Here is a 25,795-nt window from a genome sequence, read left to right as displayed (position 1 = left end):
CTAACTGTCATTTTACTATTTTCTTGTTATATTTTATATATAATAAAATAAACATATATTATAATACTATGGTCTCACTACCCATAGTTTTTAGATTCCGGCCCAGTTCAAGATTCCCGGGTTCCGGGTTTTGACCAGACTGTCTGGATAAATTTTTTTTAAAAAAATCAAAATAACATCTTTTTAATAAAAAAAAATAAAAATCAATGAGTTGCAATCGAATTTTTGACAGGGTTAGCCGGGTCAACAAGATCACACCGAATTTTTTCTTTTTTTATTTTTTTTTTCAACTTAACCTAATATCAATCCTGAATCAGTTAAATCTCGAATCAACCTTCAAAACTGGATTTCAAAACTACACCATCAACAACTCAAGTTTAATAATAATTAAGAATTTCGGGTTGAAAAGGAAAAACAATTAGCCTTTTTAAAGAAACAAAGGAAAGTTCTGCGATCTTGTAAGACGTCGGAATCCTGTAACACGTGGCCAATGGACCCTCTTTTATTCGGCAAATTCATAATTGACAAGTCATCTCACCAACCCATTATTCACAAGGATGAGTTCATCGAAGAAAAAGAAAAATGGCTTTTCCCATACATTCCCCTTTCCTCGGGGAATATTCAAGCTTGAAAGTTCAAAACGAGAACCATCCCACTCACAGGACAAATAGTTTTTGAATATCAATATGGTTTGATTTGGACAATTTTGGTCATAATTTTTTAAGAAAAATCAATTTTATTTTCGATTTTGAATTTTAACCAAAACATACTAAACATAAACCGATCAAAGCATTGCCTAACTAAAAGTTCATTTATTTAAATTGAACTTTTTCTATTCTAACAAATGTAAAACCAAATCTAATTGATCATTTTGTTCAAAATTTTGGAAGAAAAAAAAACCCAGTTTGGTTGGGAATTTTTATTCGAACCAGACCTTTGAACCGATACTCTACTCGACTTGAAAGTACGGTTCAAATTCTGTGAGTGGGGGGTGACGATTTTAGAACTGTCAGAGTGCTAAACCAATTTTGTAGCTGGACCGTAATTACAATTATGTATTATAGAGGAACAAGATGAGAGATTAAAAATCCCATCTTTAACACAACAAATGGGTAAACCTCCCCTCCCTCTGTTCATCCTTCCTATGTATCCTATATTTGCATGAGATTCAATCTCTAATCTCTTAGGACAATGCCAATTACCTAAACTAAGTTAACTAGCCCCACAAAAGTTTACATTTTAATCTAGTAAACTAACCCTCAAGGTTTAAGATTAATCGTCTGAGGAGCACTGCCACAGGGAATCAGTTTAGAGATACTGACCTGCAATAAACACTTGATCAGCAGCTTGTATCGTGCAAAATGTAAGAGGGTGTGAAACAGAAAAATGTAAGAAATGGAATACCGGCTTCATGAGGTTGTGTGATTGAAGAGCAAAATTCCTCCTGGTTCTGCAACGATGCCAACGTCTTTCATTTGACTCATTGCAGCTTAACACCCTACAAGCCAATTATTGAGAATGTTAAGTTTCCAACTGTTGACCATCCATTCAGCCTTTTGCATTTGTGCATATTATCATCAGCTGAGCAGGTCTCTGAGCAAAACTTAGTGGGGCACCATTGAGTCCTAGGACTGGTAGAAATTTCATGTCAAGGCAAAACACTTGATGATGCATTAGTTGTCAGATTGATGAAAACTGTCTCAGTCTACGAGCAAAGCGATTGTACTGAAGTTTCGAACTGTCAGGTTAATCGAACTCGAGAAAGTAACGTTTGCAGCCAAGACTAACTTGTACGAGCAGTTTCTTGTTCTTGGACCCAATGGATATCCTGCTCAAAAGAAGAAATTGCAAGCATAACCATCCATTGGAAATCTAAAAATTACACAACTTGACATTGAAGATAATTTAACATGGAAAATGATGGACATGGCTTGTAACTTAAATATTTAGAACTGCCAACTCTTAACAGCTTCTGATACTCGACATAAAACAAACACTATCTATTCTATCACTAGTATTGATATGTCCTCGGACACTTTCAAAATCTTGGATATCCAGAAAATATGACCAGGTTTGATTTATAAAGAAGTTGGTTAAAAAAGTAGACCTAATTCAACCACAAAGGCCAAACTGACAGGTTTAGTAGCTCTTGGTTTTTTAAAAAACTCAACCACCTAATTCAAACAGCTATGCTGAATAGAACTCTTCTCTAATATTCAGTTCCACAATCTAGTTCGTTTGGTATAAACTTGGCAAGATGACATAAGTATCAGATATTTAAAAGGTCCTACAAATAAACTGGAGCCCTTAAAGAAAAGTTTTGAAATAAGGATTGCAGCACAAATATAAGTTATTACAGCCCACAAAAAACTTGTTGCTGCTCTGGATAGATGGAGATGGAGATCACTTGGCCTAAGTTTATGTCCTATTATAGGTCTAGAGTAAATAACTGTCATTCAGGTGTGGGATCAAGATGACTCCTCCAAAAAATTAAAGAAGTATTTGGTAAATTTTTCAAACATTTTGAAACATTTAAATGACGCAAAAGAAAGATTTAAGACTGGTCTCTTTGGCAAAAACTTTCATTTCCTTTTTGGGCAAAGGGAGTAACTAATACCTTGGTTTCTAAGAGCACAGATATATTCAAAGATGGTAACTAATAGTTTGTTTACCAACTGAGAACACTGCCATGACATGCTTACTGATAGGTATTCAATTGACTTTATAATAATAATAGATAGGAAGCACATAATGACATGATTAATAAAGGAACAAATGTGTTCGAATGAGAAAATAAAATTAGCAGGAACAAAGAAGAAAAAGAGAAACAAACCATTTGACATATGCTATCTAACAGTTGCAAGGCTTCTTCCCATCTGTTGACTCTGAGTAGACCTTTAATAAGGTGAACTAAAATGCTTAGCTCTGGAATACCGCCCCTACTGATCATGGCCGCATACAACTCAAAAGCCTTATCAGCTTTATGTGCAAGTGACAGATTCTCAATCAAAGTAATGTGTATATTCTGATTGGCAGCGGAAAATGGTGAAAATGATGAGAGCTCTTCATTCAGCTCAAGAGCAATCTCTAGTCTTCCAGCCTTGATAAAATTATCAATCAGGACTCTATAAACTGGAGCAACTGGCACTGAATCATTCTCACTTATCTCAAATGAAAGATCAAGAGAAGCTATAAATTCACGATTGAAACCTTCAATGACTTTACGATAACCTGCTACATGTCTTGGCCAGTATGTCTGTTTCATCTCTTCTAAAAGTTTGTGAGCCTCATCTAAATGGCCAGTAGAACAGCAGTGGTTTATCAAAACCCTATAGGTCACAAAATTTGGAGCACAGCCCTTGGAACTCATTTGTTGCAACAGCTCAAGGCATTTTTCAACTCTCCCTGCTTTTCCAAAGCCATCAATCATTGCAGTATAAGTTACGACATTTGGATTACATCCTTTTTCTTCCATCATAACCATAAGCTTGTAAGCTTCATCTGTCTTTCCAACTTTGCAGAGGCCGTCAATCATCTCGGTGTAAATAACAACATTAGGAGCACATGAATTTTCTAGCATTTTGGACAGGACTTTCAAGGCAAGATCTAACCGTTTATCCTTAAACAACCTATCAATCAAAGAGCTGTAAGTATATACATTTGGGTCATACCCACACTCCAACATCGTAGTAAACACTTCTTGTGCTTCGTCCAGCTTGCCAGCCTTGCAACATCCATCTATAAGGGCATCATATACGACATGGTTTGGCTCACAACCTTCCACTGACATAGATTTTAGCAAATCCCGTGCCTCTTGGACCTGATAGGCTTTGCACAAACCATCAACCAGAGCTCCATATGTAAAGACATTTGGTTCATTTGAAGCACCATCAACAACCCTGAAATGCATATCAACATCTGGGATCTCCACATTTTCCTTTTTCATTATTTTGTAAATCTGGCTAGCTTTTTCAATCTTCCCTGCTTTACATAGACCATCGATTAAAGCTGTATACATGACAATATTAGGAGTACAACCTTTGGACAGCATCATCTCATAAACTTCATTTGCCTTAGACACCTTCCTAGATTTAAGGTAAGCATGTATAAGAGCAGTATAAGTCACAACATTTGGGGCACAACCATCCTTTTCCATTTCATCAAACCAGTTGCGAGCCTGTTCTATAAGACCAGCTTTACAGAAACTATCAATTAGTATAGTATATACATACACGTCTGGAGCAATACCATTCCTTTTCATTTCTTGAAACAATTGAAAAGCCTTCTCTACTTTGGATGCATTGCACAAATAACCAATCACTTTTGAATAAGTACTGGTATCAGGTATAAAACCCTTACTCATCATTTCACGGATAACATTATATGCCTTCTCAAATTTTCCAATCCCACAAAGACATCGAGAAAAATTGCTGATGTTGACCTTATTTAGTACAACCCCTGCTTCAAGCATTTCACCATAGGCTTTCTCAGCCAAGTCTAACAAATCTTTGCCTGGCTCCTCGCTGCTACAAATACCGCCAATCAATATATTGTAAACCACATAACCTGGCTGGCACCCACATTGCACCATTTTCTTTAGCAACTTATAGGCATAGGCATAATCTCCAGATCTGCAATAAGCATGAACAAGAGAATTAAATATCCTAGGACTGGGATAACAGCCCTCTGTGATCATCATACTAAGAATTCTCTTACATCTACCAAGTTTTTCCTTATTCAAACACCCACAAAGCAAAATCCTATATGTCAAAACATTAGGAAGGCAAGAACTAGCCCGCATCCTGGTCAAAAAATCCATAGCTTCTTCAAAAAGCGAAGCTTCACATAACCCTGATATCATCTTCGTATAAAGCACTGTATCAGGCACAAATTCTTCCTTCTCTAGTAACGACAAGGCTTCTCTCCACTTTCCTGATTTACAAAGGGAATGCGCAAAACAGCCCAAAGTAAATTCATCCATTCTATACCCCATAGTTGTCATCTCCCTATGAACCAAATATGCAGAATCTATTCTCTCAGCTCTTAAAAACACCTGAACCAAAGCATTATAAGTCAACCTTGATGGCTTATACCCAAAATCCTTTAGCCTACCTAACTCCTCCAATGCAGCATTCCACAACCCATTTTGACAACATTTACGAATCAATACATTGAGCAACTTCCCTAACACTTGCTTGTCATCATCCATAATTTCACGCAAAAACTTCTCTGGTACTCTATCAATACTATTATTACTACTACTTTCTAATATCTCTAACAAAGCATTGTACACGGGCAAAGTGTGATAATACCCAATTTGCCTACCAGCCCAAATAAAAAAATTAACACACAATTCAGGGATTTTAACTATATTCAAAACCTCAACAACCAAATTTGGATTCAATTTCTCCCTATGCTCTCTTAACAATTTCAGGGTCTGGTTCCCAAACCCATCATTATTATTCAAAATCACATTTGCAATCAAAGTAGCTTCATTTGAACACTTACCAAGATCAAATCTTTGCCTATCTTCACTAGGACTTAACAAAGAATCGCGTAAAATTGCGAATTCTTCGCTAGAAAAGGCCTCGACCCGCGATTCCACTTGCAAAAAAGGGTCATTTGGATCAACCAGTCCTTCAAGATTGTCACTTGGAGAGGTGGAGGAGAATCTGGTAGTTATAAAGGTTGAGTTTTGGCGTTGAATTTTGGGATTTTGGCTGGAAAGTGTGTAACTTTGAGAGTGAAATGATGACAGGTAAAGGGGTTTTGATTTACGAGAGGAAAGATAAGGATTTAAGTGAGAAAGGAGTTTGATTAAGTCCCTCCTTTTCATTTGATTTTTGGGTGTGATTTTGGAGAATTTGAAAGAGAAATTGATTTTTTAGATTGTTTGTTTGTCTGTTTAGTTTAGGATGTAGGGTTTAAGGAGGGTTTTTCTTTTGCAGGTGGATGGATTCTTGGGTCTCCTATGCTGGTTGAATGATGGGTCGTTTTCCTCTAAGGTTCGGAACTTATGTCAATTTTCCCATATGTACAAATATTTTTCAAATACTTCAATTATTTCAATTTCACTTACATTTTGGGCCTTCTATAAACTTGAAGAAGGTTATATTTGTTGAATCATGACCTTAGTGTAGGAAGTAGAGGGACGACATTGAAAAACAATTACAATCCTTGGATAATAATTAAACAAAATTGTAGTTTAGAGGAGACATTAAACAAACTCTTAAACTTCAGGGAGCATTGTAAACACAAGACGCTATGTTTTGTTGAACGGCAGGTCGTTTGAGGCCTCCCTCCCCTCTATGAATTCTATGGGATGTATCTTGTTATACGAAATATAATAATAATAATAATGATGGTGATAATTGAATGATTTGGAAGGAGAGACCGATTGTACCTTATCAATACGAGCTTAAATACAATATTATTAAACTTAATTTAGCTAAATAGATTAACTTGGAGCCCAGTAAATCTATATCTTCCTAGAAGTATAAATAAAAAAATATATAATTAATTTGGTTGACTCATTAACTCACTTAAAATTATTTAATTAAAAAAATTTAAGATAATAGCTTTAGCCTTAAATTTTTTTTATTGAGTTAGGTTAAACAGCCAAATCCAAGCCCGAGCCTGCATTATATTAATTCTTAAATCGACTTTGATAACTATAAATTATATGTGAAAAATATTATGCATAATAATGATCTTTTCACTTAATGTACTAGTGAACAATGATCATCAATATGGTTATGTAATTCTTTGCTTCATCTCCTTGATAAAGAATATAAGACCTAACAACAAGTGTCAATCAATAGTATTTTCTCTGGGTGGAAAGCTCCATTTTCGCTGTGTAAAATCCTGCCATTCCATTTCATCTTCTCTGCAATACCTTTCACTTCAACAACGATGTCAACGTGATCTCTTATTATAACAGCTCCTTCTGGACGAAGAATCCGGTGCATCTCCAGAAGGATATCAAGAATGCTGCACCTGCATCAGACATGAACAATGCAAATAAGAAATAAGCATTTTTATCCCATTCTTCTGTGGGTAGAGTATGGAGGACTCATTTATGAAATCATGCCGGTGACCAGAGAAGATACTGCAAAACTGAGTGATCAGAGCTAAACTCTAGTTTTCGGCAAATCTTGGCATGGATATCTGCATGTATGGTTGTGTATAGAGCAACAACATTGGAGAAGATTCATTAAATTTTTCTTGCAATCACAGGGATTCAAAATCTGAAAGGCCACTAGAAAATTTAAATTAATTGTGGACAATAAGAGTTATCTGGAGCTATCTGTCATCACTGATGCTTTCAACAGTGACACTCTTAAGTCTTTTTCGAATCAATTCATTGAGCCTCTCTCTCTTTCTCTCTTCTTTTGCCTTTGAAAAAAACTTTTCATGAGTTTTTTGTTGCAGGATACTGACTTGAAGAGAATTATACTGTCATTCAATAGGAAAATTTTGAGTAAACTGCTTACTTGTCCATGTACATGCTGAATACACCATGAGCATGTATCAAGTCGTACGTCCGAGGGTGTGTTGAGAAGGCTTCACACCTGCAATCTACATTCTATTACTTCACATCCGAATAAATGAAAAGGAGCTGCATATTTCTTCTAAAATGCATCTTAGTTTATCAGTTATTTTTTTTTTAAAAAAGATGAAGATGATTTTCCAAAGAAATAAATGTCGAGTTGCGCCAGTATAACACGATACAGTCCTTGTCAGGGGACTAGTCAGTCATACAAGGAAATGATTTCATAAATACTGGTGAGACAGCATTGGGGTTTGAAGAGTTGAGTAAACCAGGAATGGATAAAAGAAGAAAATTGAAAACCAGACTTCACTTTCAAAGATTCAACGTAAGTGTAATGCACAAAGCAAAGACTGCAGAAAATTACAGAGATCAATGATCTCCGCAACATATATTACCACCATCGAAAAAATAGAAAATTATGCTAACATGAAAATTCAAAGAACTAATTTCATTCTTACCAATTCATGTATGTTCCAATGAGGCCACGATCGTACACAATGCTAAGGTTGTTCTGTTTAGCATCATAAGGTACTACATTCATTACCCAAACTGGATATTGAGTCAGTGCTGCGGCGAAACCTCCTATGCCAGCATTCATATCCATTATGTTTCTGTATCTGCCTCTGGAGAGAGATTTGAGTATGATCCCATAGTGTCTAACTCTTCTTTTCCATAACTGATTATCTCCTTCGAAGGCCGCACCTGAAATTCCTTCACTTTTAGTCCTAGGAGGAGCAATATTCAACCTTTTGGACCATTTTTCAAGAGAACCCCCTGAGATGTCGTGGATATCAGTTACATTTAGAAGAGGAGTAATACATGGTTCCATCTTCTTATACCTGTGAAAGCATCAAGAGAAATGAAAAAAATTTATCATGGGTTATCGGTACATTCAGAAATAATGAGGTTCCCACAATGTTTTACAAGATTTCATATTCACAAAAATTATCATGGGCTTCATGTCTTAAGTTTAGCTTGCAATGTGGCTTTGGTGATGTTTTTTAGCATCCTACTGCAGCATCACTCTAGTTACAACATACAGTCATACACCAAGAGGGAAGAGTATCAGACACATTCTGACATGATAAAAAAAGTAACCTATTTCCTTTTGACGTTGCCGATGTCAGACGAAGTGACAGGAGGGAGCACACCACAACCCAAAGGCAAGAGTCCCTTTGCAAGATTGCTATACCAGAACTCTTGCATATTATTCAGATCCAATTGCTGTGTCGTGACTCGTGATTAATGGAAATTACAATGGCTAAAGTGAAAATACAATGAACAAACTCACCAACCAGCATCAGGATCGCTGTTAGTACAAAACCGGGGAGATTTCCAAATCCTCGACTTTATGATGCAGTGAATGTGGTTATTTGGTTTTCTCCACACAGCAATTGCTCCCTTCTCTGCAACTTTCTTCCAGCACAGTCGCACAGCAAGATCTTCCAACCTTGCTTGCTCTTGCTCCAACTCCTGAGCTCCCACCTCTGACCCCTTGTAATTAGCCTTCCAATTTATAGGTGGTCCAGAAAATATCCAGTAACCACCAGGACGCAACACACGGTCAATTTCCATGAGGTAGAGTCCATCTAGCCATTTGCATTGTGAAAAGAGAGGAAAGGAAATAAGACATCGGGATCCCATTGAACTTCCGCAAGGGGACAAGATCATGAATGAAATGGTTGTATGGGGCGTAAAAACCAAGAAAAACATAGATCAAAATGAATCAAGTTTTTTTTTTCTTTCTGAAATTGATATGATTCTAATTTGACTCTTGGAGCAGTGTAAAAATTAATTCCAGTATAAATGTTCTTTTATCAATCTCAACGCATCAACACCTTCAAAAGCCATGGAACGAAAACGAAGATACTTTGTTTGTCACTTAACATTATCATGATAAACACACAGCAATGAATAGAACTCAGTGTGAGTACCATATTTAGTCCATGGAACCAAGCATCTGGCACAGTGAGCCATATCAAATGATCTTGAAGGGAATGGCAACCGATGGATGCTAAGTATACCAAGCATGGCTGGAACTCCTCTTTCCAGTGCAAACTGTAATTGAGCTTCATGTTTATCACTTGGCGCTATTGACATTGTGAGGATGTTATAATCCATTAAATGTGCTCCAAAGCTTGCAACCTGGAAAGAATCAACCAATGGCCAAAATTTTAGCAAGCAGAGTCCAAGTATCAAATTTATAAGAACAGTTGTGATTCGCAATAAGTTCATATGTGATCAACTTCTACAATTTTAGCCTCTCTAAAGCCCCCGCTTTCAAAATTGAAGATACAATACCTACAAGAAACAGTAAAAACAGGTTAAATCCATTAAAAATTAACACTCTTTACCTCTTCTCCTTCGTTGTGCCGTGAATCATCACAAACCCAAATATATAAGATCACAATTTAAAACATACCTAAAATGCAAGCACAGACAATTCCACCAAGTACCTAAAAAAGAAGCAATTCATAACTTTCAATAACTTACCCCACATCCAACATCAAGAACGGTCCTTATACTCCCAGATTTCAAAGGCACAAAACGTTTAATCTCATCAACATAACCCTTAACTCCTTTTCGAAATGAAGTCCCACCACCTGGAAAAACCAGCAAATCACCTTCCAATCTAACCCAATTCTGTGTTTTCTTGACCTCACTCAGCTCCTTAAAAGGCAGGTTCTTGAACCAAGCGTAGTCCCTACTCTTTGGCCATGAAAACGGTGTCTTGTACCCAGCTGGCCTTGGAACCAAACACATTGGTTTTTCATAAGGTTCAGGGCAATGTCTCTCTCTACTAAAGAATCTTTCAGCAGTAAAATCCGTTTCTCTTGATGGATCATGGCAAGGACAGTAGTTGGTGAAGTTTGGAGGGCAGAAGTTGAAGAATTGTAGGTTTCTGAGAGGTTCTTGAGGGAGAGAGAGTGTGTGGTGTGATTCAAAGTCAAGAACAGGCAATGAGAAGTTAAGTTGGTGACAGTTAAGTGGCTGTTTCTGCTCTTGAAGAGGGGGGCTAGTAGAATTGTTGGAGCTAGTGTAGATACCAAGAATATAGGAGAGAGAGACAAGGAGAATGGAGATGAAGTATTTTAAAAGGGGATGCTTGAGAGGGTTTGGTTTTGCCATCACTGTGTCTCTGCCGCTGGGACTTGCAAAAGTCCACAAATGGTGGGGTGGAAAGAAGTATTTTTGGAGTTCTTTTTGGTATTATAAGAGCTCTGGCCATTCGTCGAAAAGGGAACGATGCTCATCAGTGAATTACTGTTTTGGAATTAGCCACATTTTTAGAGGATTTGGACTTCTATTCTACGAGTCTCGTAAAGCATCATACCTTGAACTTAAAGGCCTGTCACTGTTTTCCAATAAGCCAACATCTTGTTAAAGAACATTCAAAAAGCACAGCAGAAATGCTTCTGGCAGAGAGAATCATGACTATATGTTCTTCACTTCACGGCCAGTCCTAGCTTTTTTCCATCTGGAGAGATGGATAATGACTGCTGCTTCTATTTATGATGATTTTAAAAAGATAAATCAGCTCGTGTGAACCAGTAAGAAACTGTACTCCTCTGCTTTGATAGACAAATCCTAGAGAAAATATGGCAACAGCCAGAACCTAGAAAATTCATGCATTTGAAGCGAACTGTAACAGGTAATCAAAGGGGAATCCCTGCATCAATTGGAGAAATAATAAAGTTTTTGACAACAAGTAGCATATTAATTCAGTAAAACCGATTAACTTGAATTTTTAGTGATTTGATTTATCCGGTACAAATCAAACCAAATTAATACTAAGAATTTAACAAAAAAACATAAAATAATATTATTTTAATAAAAATAATTAAACTGATGATCCTAAAAGGTTGGACCAATAAATTAATTGGGTCTCTCAACTTTATTAATTGATTGCTTAACTCCTCCTACTTCTAATTTGGTGAATCAAGCATTTATACTACAAATTTTTTTTATTGCATTTAACCCTCCATCAAAGGAGTCCACTTAGCATTTTTATGCAAGTAATTTCTAAATTGGTAGCTTGTGCTTGTTGATTTTGTTCGATAAACCTAAATTTAAATGCTTTAAAAACCTCTTATAAAACTTAAATTTTTATTAGACTCAGTCAAGGAAAAGACCTAGTCTCTTTTAGGTTAAGAGTCTGTTTGGTATTGTGGTAGCTGTTGTGGTTGTGGTTTAAAAAAAGTTGTTTTATAAAAAGTACTTTTAGTTGAGGTTGGTTTGAAAAAATAGGTGTTTGGTTAAAACTGTGGTTAAAATTGAAGTTGAAGAAAAAGCAGTTTAATGTGTTTGGTTAAAAATACTTTTAAAATTGAGGTTATAAAATAATTTTAAAATATATATTAATATTAATGGTTTTAAATTTAAATATTGTAGAATTAATTACTCCTATTACATCATGAAATAAAAAATACTTTATAAAAAATATTTTTTATTATTCCATTAAACTATTTATAATTTCATTACATACAAAATTCATCCGATAAGAACTACAGTTTTTATAATTTTTTGAGCGTAGATAAAATATTATCAGGTATAAAATTGATATTACAGTGCGATAAATTCACTTTATACTAATGTTTTTTTTCTAAATGTTAAAAAATTAACACTTAAAAAAAAAAAAGAATTTCACGTGAACAGTGCAATTTTTGCACTGTTTACATGCTCCACTGTTCAGTGAACAGTGGAGTGCATGATACACTGTTCAGTGAACAGTGTATCATGGTTGGATTTCCCGAAAGCAGCATTTTCCTGCTTTTCATTTTCCTGCGTTTCTCACGCGATTTGGATGTGGGACCATGCACAGTAAGCAGCGTTTTTTAGTTAACCAAACACTTGCTTCTTGCGTTTTTGAAAAAACGCAACTTCTAACGCATAGCCAAACGGGCTCTAAGACATGAGAAATACCTATCTTTTTTAGCACATTTACATTTTTTATCATGCTCTCCTTACATATATTAAGTTTATAAAAGTCCTTCAATGATCCACAATGTAATTACTTAATCACCCTTGAAGGAAAAAAAGATGTTATCCTTGGGTCAAGGGGTTTTTCAGGTTTTTTTAATTTTTTTTGCAAGTGGATTTACTTAGATGCTCTTAAAAAATAATATTTCTTAGCTTTGAATGCATTAACACTTTAGTTATTTTGTTATGTTTTTTTTTTATGTGGGGTCATTGGTAATTAGGTTTTTTAATATATATAAAATAATATTTTAATTAAAAAGTGGATGGCGCATGCTCGGCACTGCATATGCTTTTTGAGTGGCACGTGTGGCGCCAAAACAACTTCGAACACCGTCATCAAGGATGACATTCGATGTGCCTCACCGTTCATGTCACGGTGGTGAGGTGTGTGCAGTAAGAAGAATGATGTTTGAGCTCTTACAACGTGTTTTTCCCCTCTCTTTCTTCTCTCCCCTCCTGAAAAAATATGTTGGCTATTGCAAAAAGAAAAAAGTTTGGTTATTTATTTATTGATTCAAATCAAGTCCTCATTATTTTTATTGCAATATATTTAATCTTATGTCATTTATTGAGTTAAGTTTTTTTTTTTCATTCTCATCCCTTTATATTTGATTTTTATATCATATTTAATCCTTATTCTTTTAATTATAATGTATTTGGTCTTGAATATTTTATTGATTTCTTTTTTCAATTTCTTTTTCTTTACATTTGATTTTTATACCAAATTTGATCCTTATTTTTTTATTGTTATTTTTAGTTTTTCTTATCCTTTTCTTAATTGAAATTGTTTTTTAATTTCATCCCTTATGATTTTTTTATGTTAGATTTGGTTTTTATTCTTTTAAAATCTATATTTTTTTCTGGACAAAAAGTTAGGATGAGAGGTTTTTTATGTCAATTTCATCCCCTTTTATCAATTACATCCTTAAACTGTTTTCACTCATCTATCAAGATACCTTTAAACCGGCCAAATTAACTAAGTCATGTTAAAGTAACTTTAAGATGGTTTAATTTTAAACCTAAATTAGATAAGAAATAGAATAAAAAGACTTCAATGTTGATCCGCTCTAATAAAATTGTCAAATAATCATCTATGATTTAAAAGGTCTTTTTTAGAACAGGTTCAATTTGAGGTACATAATAAGAAATAAAGAGAGATTAGTTTAAGTTTAATTAAGCATATTTGTTTATACAATATATCTCATGATGCACCACATAAACAAACAAACTCTAAAAATAGAGGGAAAACAAAAAAGACAAGTACAACAACTAAAACTATGGAATTGTGAAGGGATACAAGAGCAAGGCCCTATTTGTTTGCTAAAAATTAGCATCTATTTAATTTCTAGAAAGTAAATTATTTTTTGATGTTTGACAATGTCATAAAAAATGAGTTGAAAAATATTTTTCAGTGTTTGACTATACCTTGAAAAATGAGCTGAAAAATAACTTATTAATATTTTATTTTTTTAAGTTCATTAAAAGAATATGGACCAAGTTTGATAGATAAAAAAATTAAAAGATGATGAAATTGAAAAACAAAATCAATTTCATAAATTATTCCAAATAAAACAAATAGCAATAAAAAAATGAGAATCAAATCTATCAAACAAAAAAGTTTAAAGAGAATTAAATTGAAAAAAAAATCAAATTTAATAAATTATTCCAAATACAATGAATAACAATAAAAAAAAATGAGGACCAAACTTGACAGGTAAAAAAATTAAAAGATGATGAAATTACAAAATAAAATTTTCAAATTTATAAATTATTTTAAATAAAATATAAAAAAATAAGGACCAGATATGATAGATAAAAAAAATAATAAAGAAAAGAATAAAAGAAAAATAAATAACCATTAAAAAAATGAAAATTAAAGTTGATTACAAAAATTAAGTTATAAAGGGAAAATTGAAGAAAATTAATAATAGTAATAATAATTTAAAATAAAATATATAATAATAAAAAATTTGATGATTAAATTTGATATAATCAATAAATAACATAATTGTTTTTTTTTAACTTCTCGAAAGTATGTTTCATATTAAATAAAATAAAAATATCTTTATGGAAACCCAAAAAAAAAATTAACTGAAATTTTTTCTATTGATTAATGATAAATAAACATGTAAAAAATTTAAAATAATGTTTAAAAAAGCACTTGCCATGGATAAGGTGCGCAACATGGGTAATGCCATCATAAGTTCCCTAATGGGCCTCTTGCCCAATGAGCTCCCCTCTTTGTCGTGTCGGCAAGTAGTGCGAGTCCAATATTTTTAAATAATTAATTCCCAAATAAAAGTCAAGACCCAAATCATTTCCTCCTTCTAGAGAAACTCCAATAGTAAAACTAATTTAAATTATTACTATAATTTTTTTAAAATAGTATAATTAAAATTTTATTTATTTAATATTAACACTTTTAATATATTTAAGAAAAATATTGAAAAAAAAACTATGAAGACTAAAGGAGTAATCTTTAAATAATCTATTCTAATACTTTTAGCTTTTTTTTTAATTAATACATAGGAACAATAGTTTATTTCTATATCTTCAAACATCATATTTAAAAATAAAAAAAAACAATTCTGGTTTCTTAAGCAAAAATTCCAAGAAAGATTTCTCACAAGTTAATTTACAAGTACGTAAGAGTGAAAACTTAGCTCGTTAGTGTGTGTTTGTTTTGTAGACAACTGTCTTTTAAACTACAATTGGCTTCTCAAGAAACATAAAAATAAATGATTTTTTTACTGTTAAAACCTGTTTGGAAGTGTTTTTGTGATTACTTTTTAAAAATATTTTTTTATTTATAAATATATTAAAATAATATTTTATTTTTATTTTTTATAGATTATTTTTTATATTAGCGCATCAAAATGATCTAAAAACACAAAAAACATATTAATTTGAAGCAAATAAAAAAAATTAAAATTTTTTCAAAAGTATTTTTTAAATGTAAAAACAAACAGGAACTCCGTTTGTTTTTGTGTGGTTGGAAAAATGCTTATGTAAAATTTAATTTTTTTAAAAAAAATAGTTTTTTTATATATTTTTAAATTATTTTGATTTGCTAATATTAAAATAGATTTTTAAAAATAAAAAATATTATTTTAATATATTTCTAGACGAAAAGTAACATTAAAAGTGTGTTTAATCCTGAGTGATTTTCAAAAATATGTTTGACATAAAAAAAACATTAAATTAATGTTTTTTAAATTTTTTTTGATGATTTTAATATGTTGATATAAAAAAATTAAAAAAAAAATTCATTTCAATGCATTTTCAAGCGAAAAGTTATTTTGCAAAGCACTTTGCACCACAATCTCAAATATATACCAATGCAACGTTTTTAGATCATTTTGATATGTTGATATTAAAAATAAATAAAATAATATTATTTTAATATATTTTCAAGTGAAAAACATCTTAAAAAACAATATTTACCATAATCTCAACATCTATATTTCCAAGTAAAATGGAGTTTTGCATGATTTTGGGGGTGTTTGTGACAATAATAAAAGTTGTTTTTTAAATTGTTTTTTGTTTGAAAGTATATTAAAATAATATATTTTTTAAAATTTATTTTTGATATTAATAAATTAAAATCATCTAGAAATGTAAAAAAAATTAATTTAAACAAAAAAAATTAAAAAATCCTGTTACTTCCACGGGAACAAACAACCCCTTATTGGTCAAGGGCGTATTTAGAATGGTAGTTGAACAAGTATTTGGTAGTTAAAACCGTTCAATGCCTTGTGTACGAAGTATTAGCGTGGCAGATCCATATTTCTCCACGTATCACCTTATCTGATGTTTTTTATATGATTGAAAAAGGCTTGAGGTCTTCGAGGGTCGGTGCCTCGGTAAATGGTGGCCTGAGATTTCGACGCCTGGCAATGGTCGGCACGCCACCTCTAGGCGACGAGGGCCCAAACTCCAAGATCCATTTTGGTAAAACAACTTTCAAGAACAATTCTTATTTTCTTGGACGAAAAAGTGTTTGTGGGCATGCTGTGAGACTCTGGAGTTGAAGAGAGACCCATAATTTTGTTAAAGGTCCACACGGTTTTAATAAGAGCACTAGATTTTTTTTTTAAATTAGCATAATTAAATAAAAATATTAAAGGAATAATTAAAAAGTTAATAAAATAACATAATTTATACCTATCACGATTAAAAACATAACTTTTATAGATTGTTGCATCATTTTAAAAAATATTAAATTAAAAAAAAATCTCGAAAATTCATCGAAATTTTAATTAAAATATCACCAGTATCATTAAAAATATCTTAACAAGATAAATATAGAATCATAAAAAAAAAAAACTTATCAGTAATAATCCGAATGAGTCACACTCACCGTTTAAAATAATTATATCACCTTTAATTTTTGAACAACAAGTATTAAAAGAATCGTGATGATTTTTAAATAAAAAATAAAAAAGATATGATAACAAAAAACTACCTGAAAACTTACTGGTTATCACGTATTTGTGGTTGCAGTTGCTTTTCAAAGCATTTTTTATTCAGAAATATATCAAAATAATATTTTTTTTAATTTTTAAAAATTATTTTTAATATTAGCATATCAAAATGATCTAAGAACACTAAAAAAATATTAATTTGAAATAAAAATAAAATTTTAAATTTTTTTAAAATATAAAAACAAACAGTAACGTGGCACCGAATACAAGTTGCTTGGCCAATTTATGCACAAACGTTACCAGAAGTAGAGGCACACTACTTTTATTCTCTTACTTTTTCTTTTTCTTTTTCTTTTTTTCTCGCTTTCCCTTTATTTTAATAAGTTTGACTTGATTCTTAAAAGAAAAGGAAAAAAAAAAAGGGGTTAGGTGTTCCCTTTATTCAGGGACGAATTTGAGTTCTCGATGATGAAAGACACCGTCACCAAATCCTTTAATTAAAGGATTTGCGTTTCCCAGACTACACATTGGTATATATTCAGAACCCAATCTAATTAAACTTTTTTTTAATTAAAGATTAATGGAACATACAATATAATTATTAAAATTGGTATATTAAAAAAAATCATGTAATTTTTGTTGAAAGAGCACGAAGTGGCTTGATATGATATATTTTATTGATATATATATATATTTTTATCTTTCTTCATTACTCTAAACTATTCATGTTTTTTTTTTTAAAATTAATTTTTTTTATTTGAAAGTGTGGTTTAAGTTGTTTTTCAAACTATTTTTTATATCGAAATGTATCAAAATAATATTTTTATATTTTTAAAAAATTATTTTTGATATCAATGCATCAAAATGATTTTAAATATAAAAAAAAATTTAATAAAAAAAATAATTTTTTTGGAAACGTGGGCATTTCCAAACGCTCACATTTAAATTAATTTTTTTTTTGTGTGGTGTAAAATCTTACAATTGAAGCAATTATTTAATTATCTTGCCTACGAATATACCAATTAATGTTCAAATTAAGGCTCAGCAAAAAATATATTGTAGGAGAAAGGAAGAAGAAGAAAGACCATAGGTGTCCACTTGAAAGCAACTACACAAGAACTTGCTAGAAGGTTCATGGTGCTGAAGAATATTATGGGATGGAAAAGGGCTAGACGCAAACACATTTAGTTGTAAAAAATGAGATAAATTTACGTTTCTGTTTTTACCTCATGAATATTTTTAGTCAATTTTCCATCTCTTTATACATCAGAGATAGAAGTAACAGAGACAAAAGACAAAACCAAGTTAATTTTATATATGATTGGTTTGATTCTATATCTATTTAATTATTAAATATATTTGAAAAAATAATTTAACATCTGACTATATTTTAATTAAATTATAGTATCTTCTTGGAAATAATTATATTTTTATGACGGAATCAGACCGTCGGTATTTTACGAGAGTTGGAACAAAATCACAACTTATGGCACAATCACTGATGGATATATTTCGTTGGTGTTTATTGTTATTATTACTGACGGCCTATATCCGTCGGTATTTTATAAGGAGTTCTGAACTATTTATCGTCCATGCCAAAATCATCGATGAATATTCTGTCGGTGATTACCGTTGAAAATACAGACGGAATGATTCTGTTGATAAAGTTCTTGCGAGTTTTTTTTTTACACACTTCGTTGTCTGTAAAACCGTTGGTGTTTAGTTTTTTTTTTAATATATATTTCTGATAGAATTAGCAATGGAAAGGAAAATTATCGATGATCAATATTTTGATGGACAAATTTCATCAATGGGACTGTCAGGAAAGATTTTACTGATAAATTGCGTGCCTTACATCAACGGGATGAATCCGTCAATAAAACTATTTAATGGTGTAGTGATTACACAATTTTTTAAGATGATTTTGATGATGTATGAGAAAAATTATCATTTTGTCTTTGTTAAAAAAAATTAATATTCATTATAAACTAAAATAAAAAAAAAATTTCTATTTATTATTTTAAACATTGCAAATTAAAATATTTTTGCAATTTTTTTTATGTCTTCATTCTTATCATTCACCAGTCAAATAAAATAAAGAGGTATTCACTTTATCTTCTGTACCAGACACAAACTCCTTTTCTATCTTCTATTTTGTTTTGTTCCTTTTATTATTTTAACAGTCAATGTCTTGTTTATATCACGACAATAACAAACATTAATTTAAGAATTTTTTTTTTTATAAAAATCTTAAATTTAAGAACATTACTCACTATTCATACTTGTTTTATTTATTATTGTGATAAGTTTTGTTTTTTAAATTATTTTTTATCTAAAAAATATTAAATTAATATTTTCTAAATGATTTTTTATAGTTTTAATATACTAATTTAAAAAATAATAAAATATAAAAATATTTTTTTTAATTAAAAAGTATTATTTGAAAACAAAGCATGAAACTATAGTGCATGGTTTGATAGATAATCCGCGTGTAAATTTTTGAAAAAAAACTGGAGGGAATTTATTTTTGTTTTGTTTTATATAATTAGTGTATTAGGGTGAGGTTTTAGTTTTGCTTGTTTTTGTGTTACAAAAATAGTTTTTTAAAAAATTTAAATTATGTTTTATTTTTTTAATTTTAAATTAATATTTTAAATTTATTTTAATGTGTTGATATTAAAAATAATTTTTTAAAAATATAAAATATTATTTTAATATATTGTTAAATAAAAAATATTTTCAAAAACAAATATTATTTTTTACTGGCGAAGTGACCGTAGTTGCTGAATCAAATTCGTGAATCGGTTCGGAGGGGCACTCACGTCAGCCGCCGGAGCCCGACCACAGGATCCGTCGCAACTAGAAGTCGCTTTGGAGTGGGATCGAAGGTGCCAAAGTAGCCTGGAAGGATGTGTTGTCCCAGGGAAGAAGGAGGTCTTTCAATGGAAGCTGCAGCTTTTAGGGGAAATTAAAGTAGTCAACAGTAGCCGACACCGGTTTATGACTCACTAGATCACCTGTAAGTAATCAGTTCGACTCACAATTATTTTTAGTATTAATCCGGATGGAGTTAGTTAAGTCAATTGGGTTCTTAAAGGCTTTAATTGAGATTAATATATCTTATACATTTCAATTAAATATTCAATCCGAATTAGTTTTATATTTTTTAAATTAATTTATTAAACCGGGTTTAATAAACATGTTTAAAAATAATATATTTATTCTGCAAGTGTGAGCTGGACAGAAGAAAAATTACACACCGTCTATTTTTCAAAGATAACTATTGGATAACCTTAAATAAAGTATATCATTATTATGAGTACTATTATTGGTCCAATTAATTAATTAATAGGAAACCACCGCTTCATCTTCCCCAAATCAGAATTTGTGTCTCAGAGCTAATGCCTATAAATAAGGCAATCACCATTTGGTTCATCATAACTGAAAACAAGTTCAAGATATCCATCAAATCCACACACAAATTTACAACTTCCTTTAAAGATCATACAGAACAATCTCCTTTTACAATAGTTTCCATTTAGCTTTCCAGTCTCACACTCTTCTACATATAACCACACTTCATCAGCTCTTTGCTTCTCACCATAGTTAAACACTACTCTACTTTCTACTCTCTGTATAGCCAGCTCTCTTTCTCTGAAGGCTGTACGTTCTTGTTCAACAATGGGATCGAGCCTAAGCAAATCTACTTCTGGTGCTTCAGGGCTGGTTGATGGCAATAACAAGTCTTTGATTTCTCTTGAGGGATCAAACTTTGCTGCCAATGGCCACATCTTTCTCTCTGATGTCCCTGATAACATTACCCTCTCTCCCTCCCTCCGTACTGAAAAATCAATATCCTCTGGTGCTGGATCCTTTGTGGGTTTTGACTCGAAAGAATCCAAAGACAGGCACGTTGTCCCTATTGGGAAACTGAGGAACATAAAGTTCGCGAGCATATTCAGGTTCAAGGTTTGGTGGACAACCCATTGGGTTGGCTCCAATGGAAGAGATCTTGAACATGAGACTCAAATGGTCATGCTTGACAAGTCTGATGATTCAGGCCGACCCTACGTTCTTCTTCTTCCTCTTCTTGAAGGGCCTTTCCGAGCTTCTCTCCAGCCGGGCGACGACGACAACGTTGATGTTTGTGTGGAAAGTGGGTCCACAAAAGTTTGTGGAGCCGGATTCCGGAGCGTTGTTTACATGCATGCAGGTGACGATCCATTCAATCTGGTGAAGGAGGCCATGAAGGTGGTGAGGATGCATCTGGGTACTTTCAAGCTTCTGGAGGAGAAAACTCCTCCCGGTATTGTGGATAAGTTTGGTTGGTGCACATGGGATGCATTCTATCTTACCGTGCACCCTCAAGGTATCTGGGAAGGGGTCAATGGTCTTGTCGAAGGTGGGTGCCCACCTGGTCTTGTGTTGATTGATGATGGCTGGCAATCCATTAGTCATGATGAGGACCCCATCACAAAAGAAGGCATGAATGCTGCTGTTGCAGGTGAACAGATGCCTTGCAGACTATTGAAGTTCGAAGAGAATTACAAGTTCAGGGACTACGCCAGCCCTAAGAGCTTGGCAAACGGTGCCACCGAGAAAGGCATGGGGGCTTTTATCAAGGATTTGAAGGAAGAATTTAAAAGTGTGGATTATGTTTATGTGTGGCATGCATTCTGTGGCTATTGGGGTGGGCTAAGGCCTAATGTCCCTGGTTTGCCTCCAGCACAAGTTGTTAAGCCTAAATTGTCGCCGGGATTGGAGATGACGATGAAGGATCTGGCTGTCGATAAGATTGTGGACACCGGCGTCGGGCTGGTTCCGCCGGAGATCGTAGATCAGATGTACGAAGGACTTCACTCACACTTGGAGAAGGTTGGGATTGACGGTGTCAAGGTGGACGTTATTCATGTAAGTTCCTAGCAACCCAGCCACCGCATCCATACATCCTTTTTTTTAGATTAAATGGTAACTTGCAGGTTATTTATTCATTTACTTTTATTAAAATAACATTATTTAGATTTTTACCAGGTCAATCCAAAATTTAACAACTATTCTGTAAATTGTTTTTCATCCAGAACCATTATCAATAAAATCCAGTCAAAAAATAGATATTTCCAAAAACAGAGATTTTGGATTCTAGCCAAAATACTTGATAATTTAACTCCTGATTTTTGGGTAACGTCGTAATTAAGGTCGTTTTGTGTCACATCGAAAGCGCTAGCTAGCTAGTTGTGTTAGAAGTGTTATCCTTTTCTAATCGTGGGACCAAATCTTATCTGTGTGTTGTCTTCTTTCTGATCCTTTTATTCATAGTTTTTACTTTTTAGATTCGATCATTTGAAGGCCTAGATTTCATGTTTTAAGTAGAATTCATGATTTAATTGAGTTCTTCTGGTTAAATTTTTTTTTTTAAAATAATATTATTTTAGTAAAAGAAATCAACTAATTATAGCTGGAATTTTGATCGAGTCTTTGTCGGGTCAGTTAGGTCATACTAGGTTTTTTTTTTTTTTTTTTTCTTTAATCCAGCCTGGTTTTTAGTTTTCGAATCAGCTGAGTCCCGGATTAACCCATCAAGATAGACCCAAGTTTAAAACTATGCTTTTATCCGGAAAATTACTATTGAAAATCAAGTACTATTGGAAATCTTTAGTTATTTGAGATTTATATATTATTAATTTTAAGATTTATAAAATTAATTAAGATAAATATAAATTGGACCGAACATTAATATTAATGTGAAAAAAAAAAACTATTGGCTTCGGCTGCTTTGACTTCTTTTGTCGGCATGTTAGTGCAATAATTCTGTTGGTGTATGTTACTGTACCAGCAGTAATGAAAAATGTTTTTTTATTTAAAAATATATTAAAATAATATATTTTATATTAGTATATTAAAATAATTAAAAAATACTATAATAAAAATTAATTAAAAAAACACGGTACAGTTGTGAAAAACAAATAGGGTATTATTGTACCGTGTTAGTGTTTTTATTTTTTTCAAAAATACCTAGGTTTTTCTCTCAACAAGACAAGAAAGTGACTGTGCAGCCCTAGAACCTTACAGAAATATCATGTACATTCATGATTCATTTAACATGTTCTTGATAAGATAATGATCTGTTAAAGTAGTGTTTCTCAACGTGGTTAAAATATTGAAAATTAATTTTTTTGTTATTAATATTAAAATAAAAAAATATTATTTTAATATATTTTCTATGCATCCACGTTGCAGTTGATGGAAATGGTGTGTGAGAACTATGGTGGCAGAGTAGACCTGGCAAAGGCATATTTCAAGGCATTGACAGCATCGGTGAGGAAGCATTTCAAGGGGAATGGTGTCATAGCTAGCATGGAACACTGCAACGATTTCATGTTCCTTGGAACAGAGGCCATCTCTCTTGGTCGTGTTGGTATGTTTCTTGAAACTTCCTATGATTATCGAAATGTTAGATAAATTACAGTAATCAAGCCCATGGATCATATTAAGATGTTTGATTCGGACCCAATTAACGTTGTTCATACTATACAGTAACATTCCTGTGTCGTTTCAACAGGTGATGATTTTTGGTGTACAGATCCATCTGGTGATCCTAATGGCACATTCTGGCTTCAAGGATGCCATATGGTGCACTGTGCTTATAACAGCCTATGGATGGGCAACTTCATCCACCCAGATTGGGATATGTTCCAGTCTACTCATCCCTGTGCAGAATTCCACGCCGCTTCTAGGGCGATTTCTGGAGGTCCGATTTATGTCAGTGATGCTGTAGGGAAGCACAACTTCCAGTTGCTCAAGAGGCTGGTGTTGCCCGACGGTTCCATTCTCCGGTGCGAGTACCATGCACTTCCAACCAGGGACTGCCTCTTCGAGGACCCTCTGCATGATGGCAATACCATGCTCAAGATTTGGAACCTCAACAAGGTAAGCAGATTCTGGCCATGTCAAAGAACTACCAGCACATTAGCACTTTGCTAGTTCTAGGCTGTGAGCTAAACGTCTAATGCTTTTCCTGTGCTTTAATCACCACAGTTTACTGGAGTTGTCGGAGCATTTAACTGCCAAGGAGGAGGATGGTGCCGCGAGACAAGACGCAACCAATGTGCATCCCAGTTTTCCCACCTGGTGACTGCTAAGACCAACCCTCGAGACATTGAATGGAGCAGTGGCAAGAACCCAGTTTCCATCGAAGGAGTACAGATGTTTGCAATGTACTTGTCCCAGTCTAAGAAGCTGGTTCTCTCCAAGCCAGACGAGAACATTGATATAGCACTGGAGCCGTTCAATTTTGAGCTTATTACAGTGTCTCCAGTCACCATCCTAGCTGGAAAATCAGTCCATTTTGCTCCCATAGGTTTGGTGAACATGCTCAACACTGGCGGTGCTATCCAGTCACTGGCTTATACTGATGATGCCGAGAGCACAGTCCAGATTGGCATCAAGGGAAGCGGAGAAATGAGGGTCTTTGCTTCAGAGAAACCAAGAGCTTGCAAGATTGATGGAAGAGAAGTTGCTTTTGAGTATGAAGAACACATGGTTACCACTCAAGTGCCATGGTCTTCTCTATCTGGCCTATCTATTGTTGAATATTTATTTTAGAGTTACAGTTTTTTTAAAAAAAATTTGGAGGGACATATTATTATCAGTACCCTCGAAATTAAATAGGTAAATGTAAAGAATTATCAACTCTTGTTATCAATAGCTAATTATTACAATAAACAATGTTATTGTTATTTTCTCCCCCGTGTATACACACACATAAATATTAAAAAATATATATTCAATTTTGTTGATAATTATGATGGTGTTCTTAGACTATGGTAGTGTTTGATATTGTAGTTTTTTTTTATTTTGAAATGCATTAAAATATTATTTTTATTATTATTTTTCTAAAATTTATTTTTGATATTAACATAATAAAAAAAATATAAAAAAAATTAATTTTAAACAAAATAATTTTCAAATCTTTGACTACCGGTGTTCCAAACATGTTTCCAAACGCTTCTGTCAACATTCTATAGTCTTTGTGACCTTTCTGTGATGGTGGTCTTTGTGAGATTCCAAGTCTTGATTGCTTTGGTGAAAGAGACGGCGGGATTGAAGATTCAGTTGACCAGTTCATCCACCTAATTAATTTATCACCTACATGATTTTCCATTAGTTGTAAGAGCCTGTGGTAGTTGTTGGTAAATACAATTTCAAGGCACCAGCTGCAGAACCAATCTGCTAACAAATGCTTGTATGTCAGGTTATGTTCTCTATCATATTCATGACTTGTTTGCTCATAGTGTTATTTGAAAGGTGTATGCTTTCAATTTGTCAAGAAACTCAAGCTTTACTACTGCCAAAATGGCAAGTAACAACTTTTTCCAATCATCAATATTCAAGCCTCTAAGCTCCCAAAAGTGACCTGTGATGAGGAGGAGATAAAGAATAATAGGTAATAGATAAGTGCTAAACCTGGTGAGATTGATGGAATCAACCTTTTAGATTGGGGTTTGATTCCTGAGAAGTAAATTTAAGTTGTGGCGAGGAAAGGGGTAATACAGATGGTGCTACAAGGGGAAACCTGGGTTTAGCAAGGGGAGTTTAATTTGATTAGGGAGATGGTTGCAAGGTCCTATGAATATTGTGTGTTTTGAAACCTACAGATAAAGCTACCTCTGGAATGTTTCTGAAAGGAGATGGATTATGGCATGGCGAACGGGCTCAACTTGTCTATTTTCCTGTCATGTCCCATGTATGCTACTGTCGTTGTAGCTGATTCTAAAATGGGGCATGGCTGGTACGCGTATAGTCCTAGTAAAACTTGTGCTATTGATTCTAAGATTGGTGC

General features: G+C 33.1%; 3 protein-coding genes across 4 annotated transcripts; 1 reads left to right on the top strand and 2 right to left on the bottom strand.

Moving 5' to 3' along the window:
• Positions 1-1,076: 1,076 nt before the first annotated feature.
• On the bottom strand, positions 1,077-6,000 carry LOC118032111 (uncharacterized). The gene is made up of 3 exons (XM_035036721.2): positions 2,834-6,000; positions 1,405-1,828; positions 1,077-1,322 (listed from the first exon to the last, which is right to left on the bottom strand). The coding sequence occupies exons 1-2, from the start codon at positions 5,834-5,836 to the stop codon at positions 1,784-1,786; spliced, it is 3,048 nt and encodes a 1,015-aa protein (XP_034892612.1). The 5' UTR covers positions 5,837-6,000; the 3' UTR covers positions 1,077-1,322; positions 1,405-1,783.
• A 678-nt stretch (positions 6,001-6,678) lies between these two features.
• On the bottom strand, positions 6,679-10,941 carry LOC118032113 (probable methyltransferase PMT19). Of its 2 annotated transcripts, XM_035036723.2 has the most exons (6): positions 10,046-10,935; positions 9,487-9,697; positions 8,844-9,141; positions 8,011-8,391; positions 7,494-7,571; positions 6,679-6,996 (listed from the first exon to the last, which is right to left on the bottom strand). In XM_035036723.2, the coding sequence occupies exons 1-6, from the start codon at positions 10,679-10,681 to the stop codon at positions 6,798-6,800; spliced, it is 1,803 nt and encodes a 600-aa protein (XP_034892614.1). In that variant the 5' UTR covers positions 10,682-10,935; the 3' UTR covers positions 6,679-6,797. The 2 variants fall into 2 exon arrangements, with proteins under 2 accessions (XP_034892614.1, XP_073266454.1); XM_073410353.1 differs by lacking the exon at positions 6,679-6,996 and having other exon boundaries at positions 7,494-7,578; positions 10,046-10,941.
• A 9,359-nt stretch (positions 10,942-20,300) lies between these two features.
• Positions 20,301-24,697, top strand: LOC118032100 (probable galactinol--sucrose galactosyltransferase 5). The gene is made up of 4 exons (XM_035036700.2): positions 20,301-21,867; positions 23,194-23,371; positions 23,516-23,883; positions 23,992-24,697. Exons 1-4 carry the CDS (start codon positions 20,638-20,640, stop codon positions 24,556-24,558), a joined length of 2,343 nt encoding a protein of 780 aa, XP_034892591.1. The 5' UTR covers positions 20,301-20,637; the 3' UTR covers positions 24,559-24,697.
• The last annotated feature ends 1,098 nt before the right edge of the window (positions 24,698-25,795 follow it).

The sequence above is a fragment of the Populus alba genome, chromosome 7 (assembly GCF_005239225.2).
Source record: "Populus alba chromosome 7, ASM523922v2, whole genome shotgun sequence".
Lineage (NCBI taxonomy): Eukaryota > Viridiplantae > Streptophyta > Magnoliopsida > Malpighiales > Salicaceae > Populus > Populus alba.
This window is presented reverse-complemented; position numbering and strand designations above follow the sequence as displayed.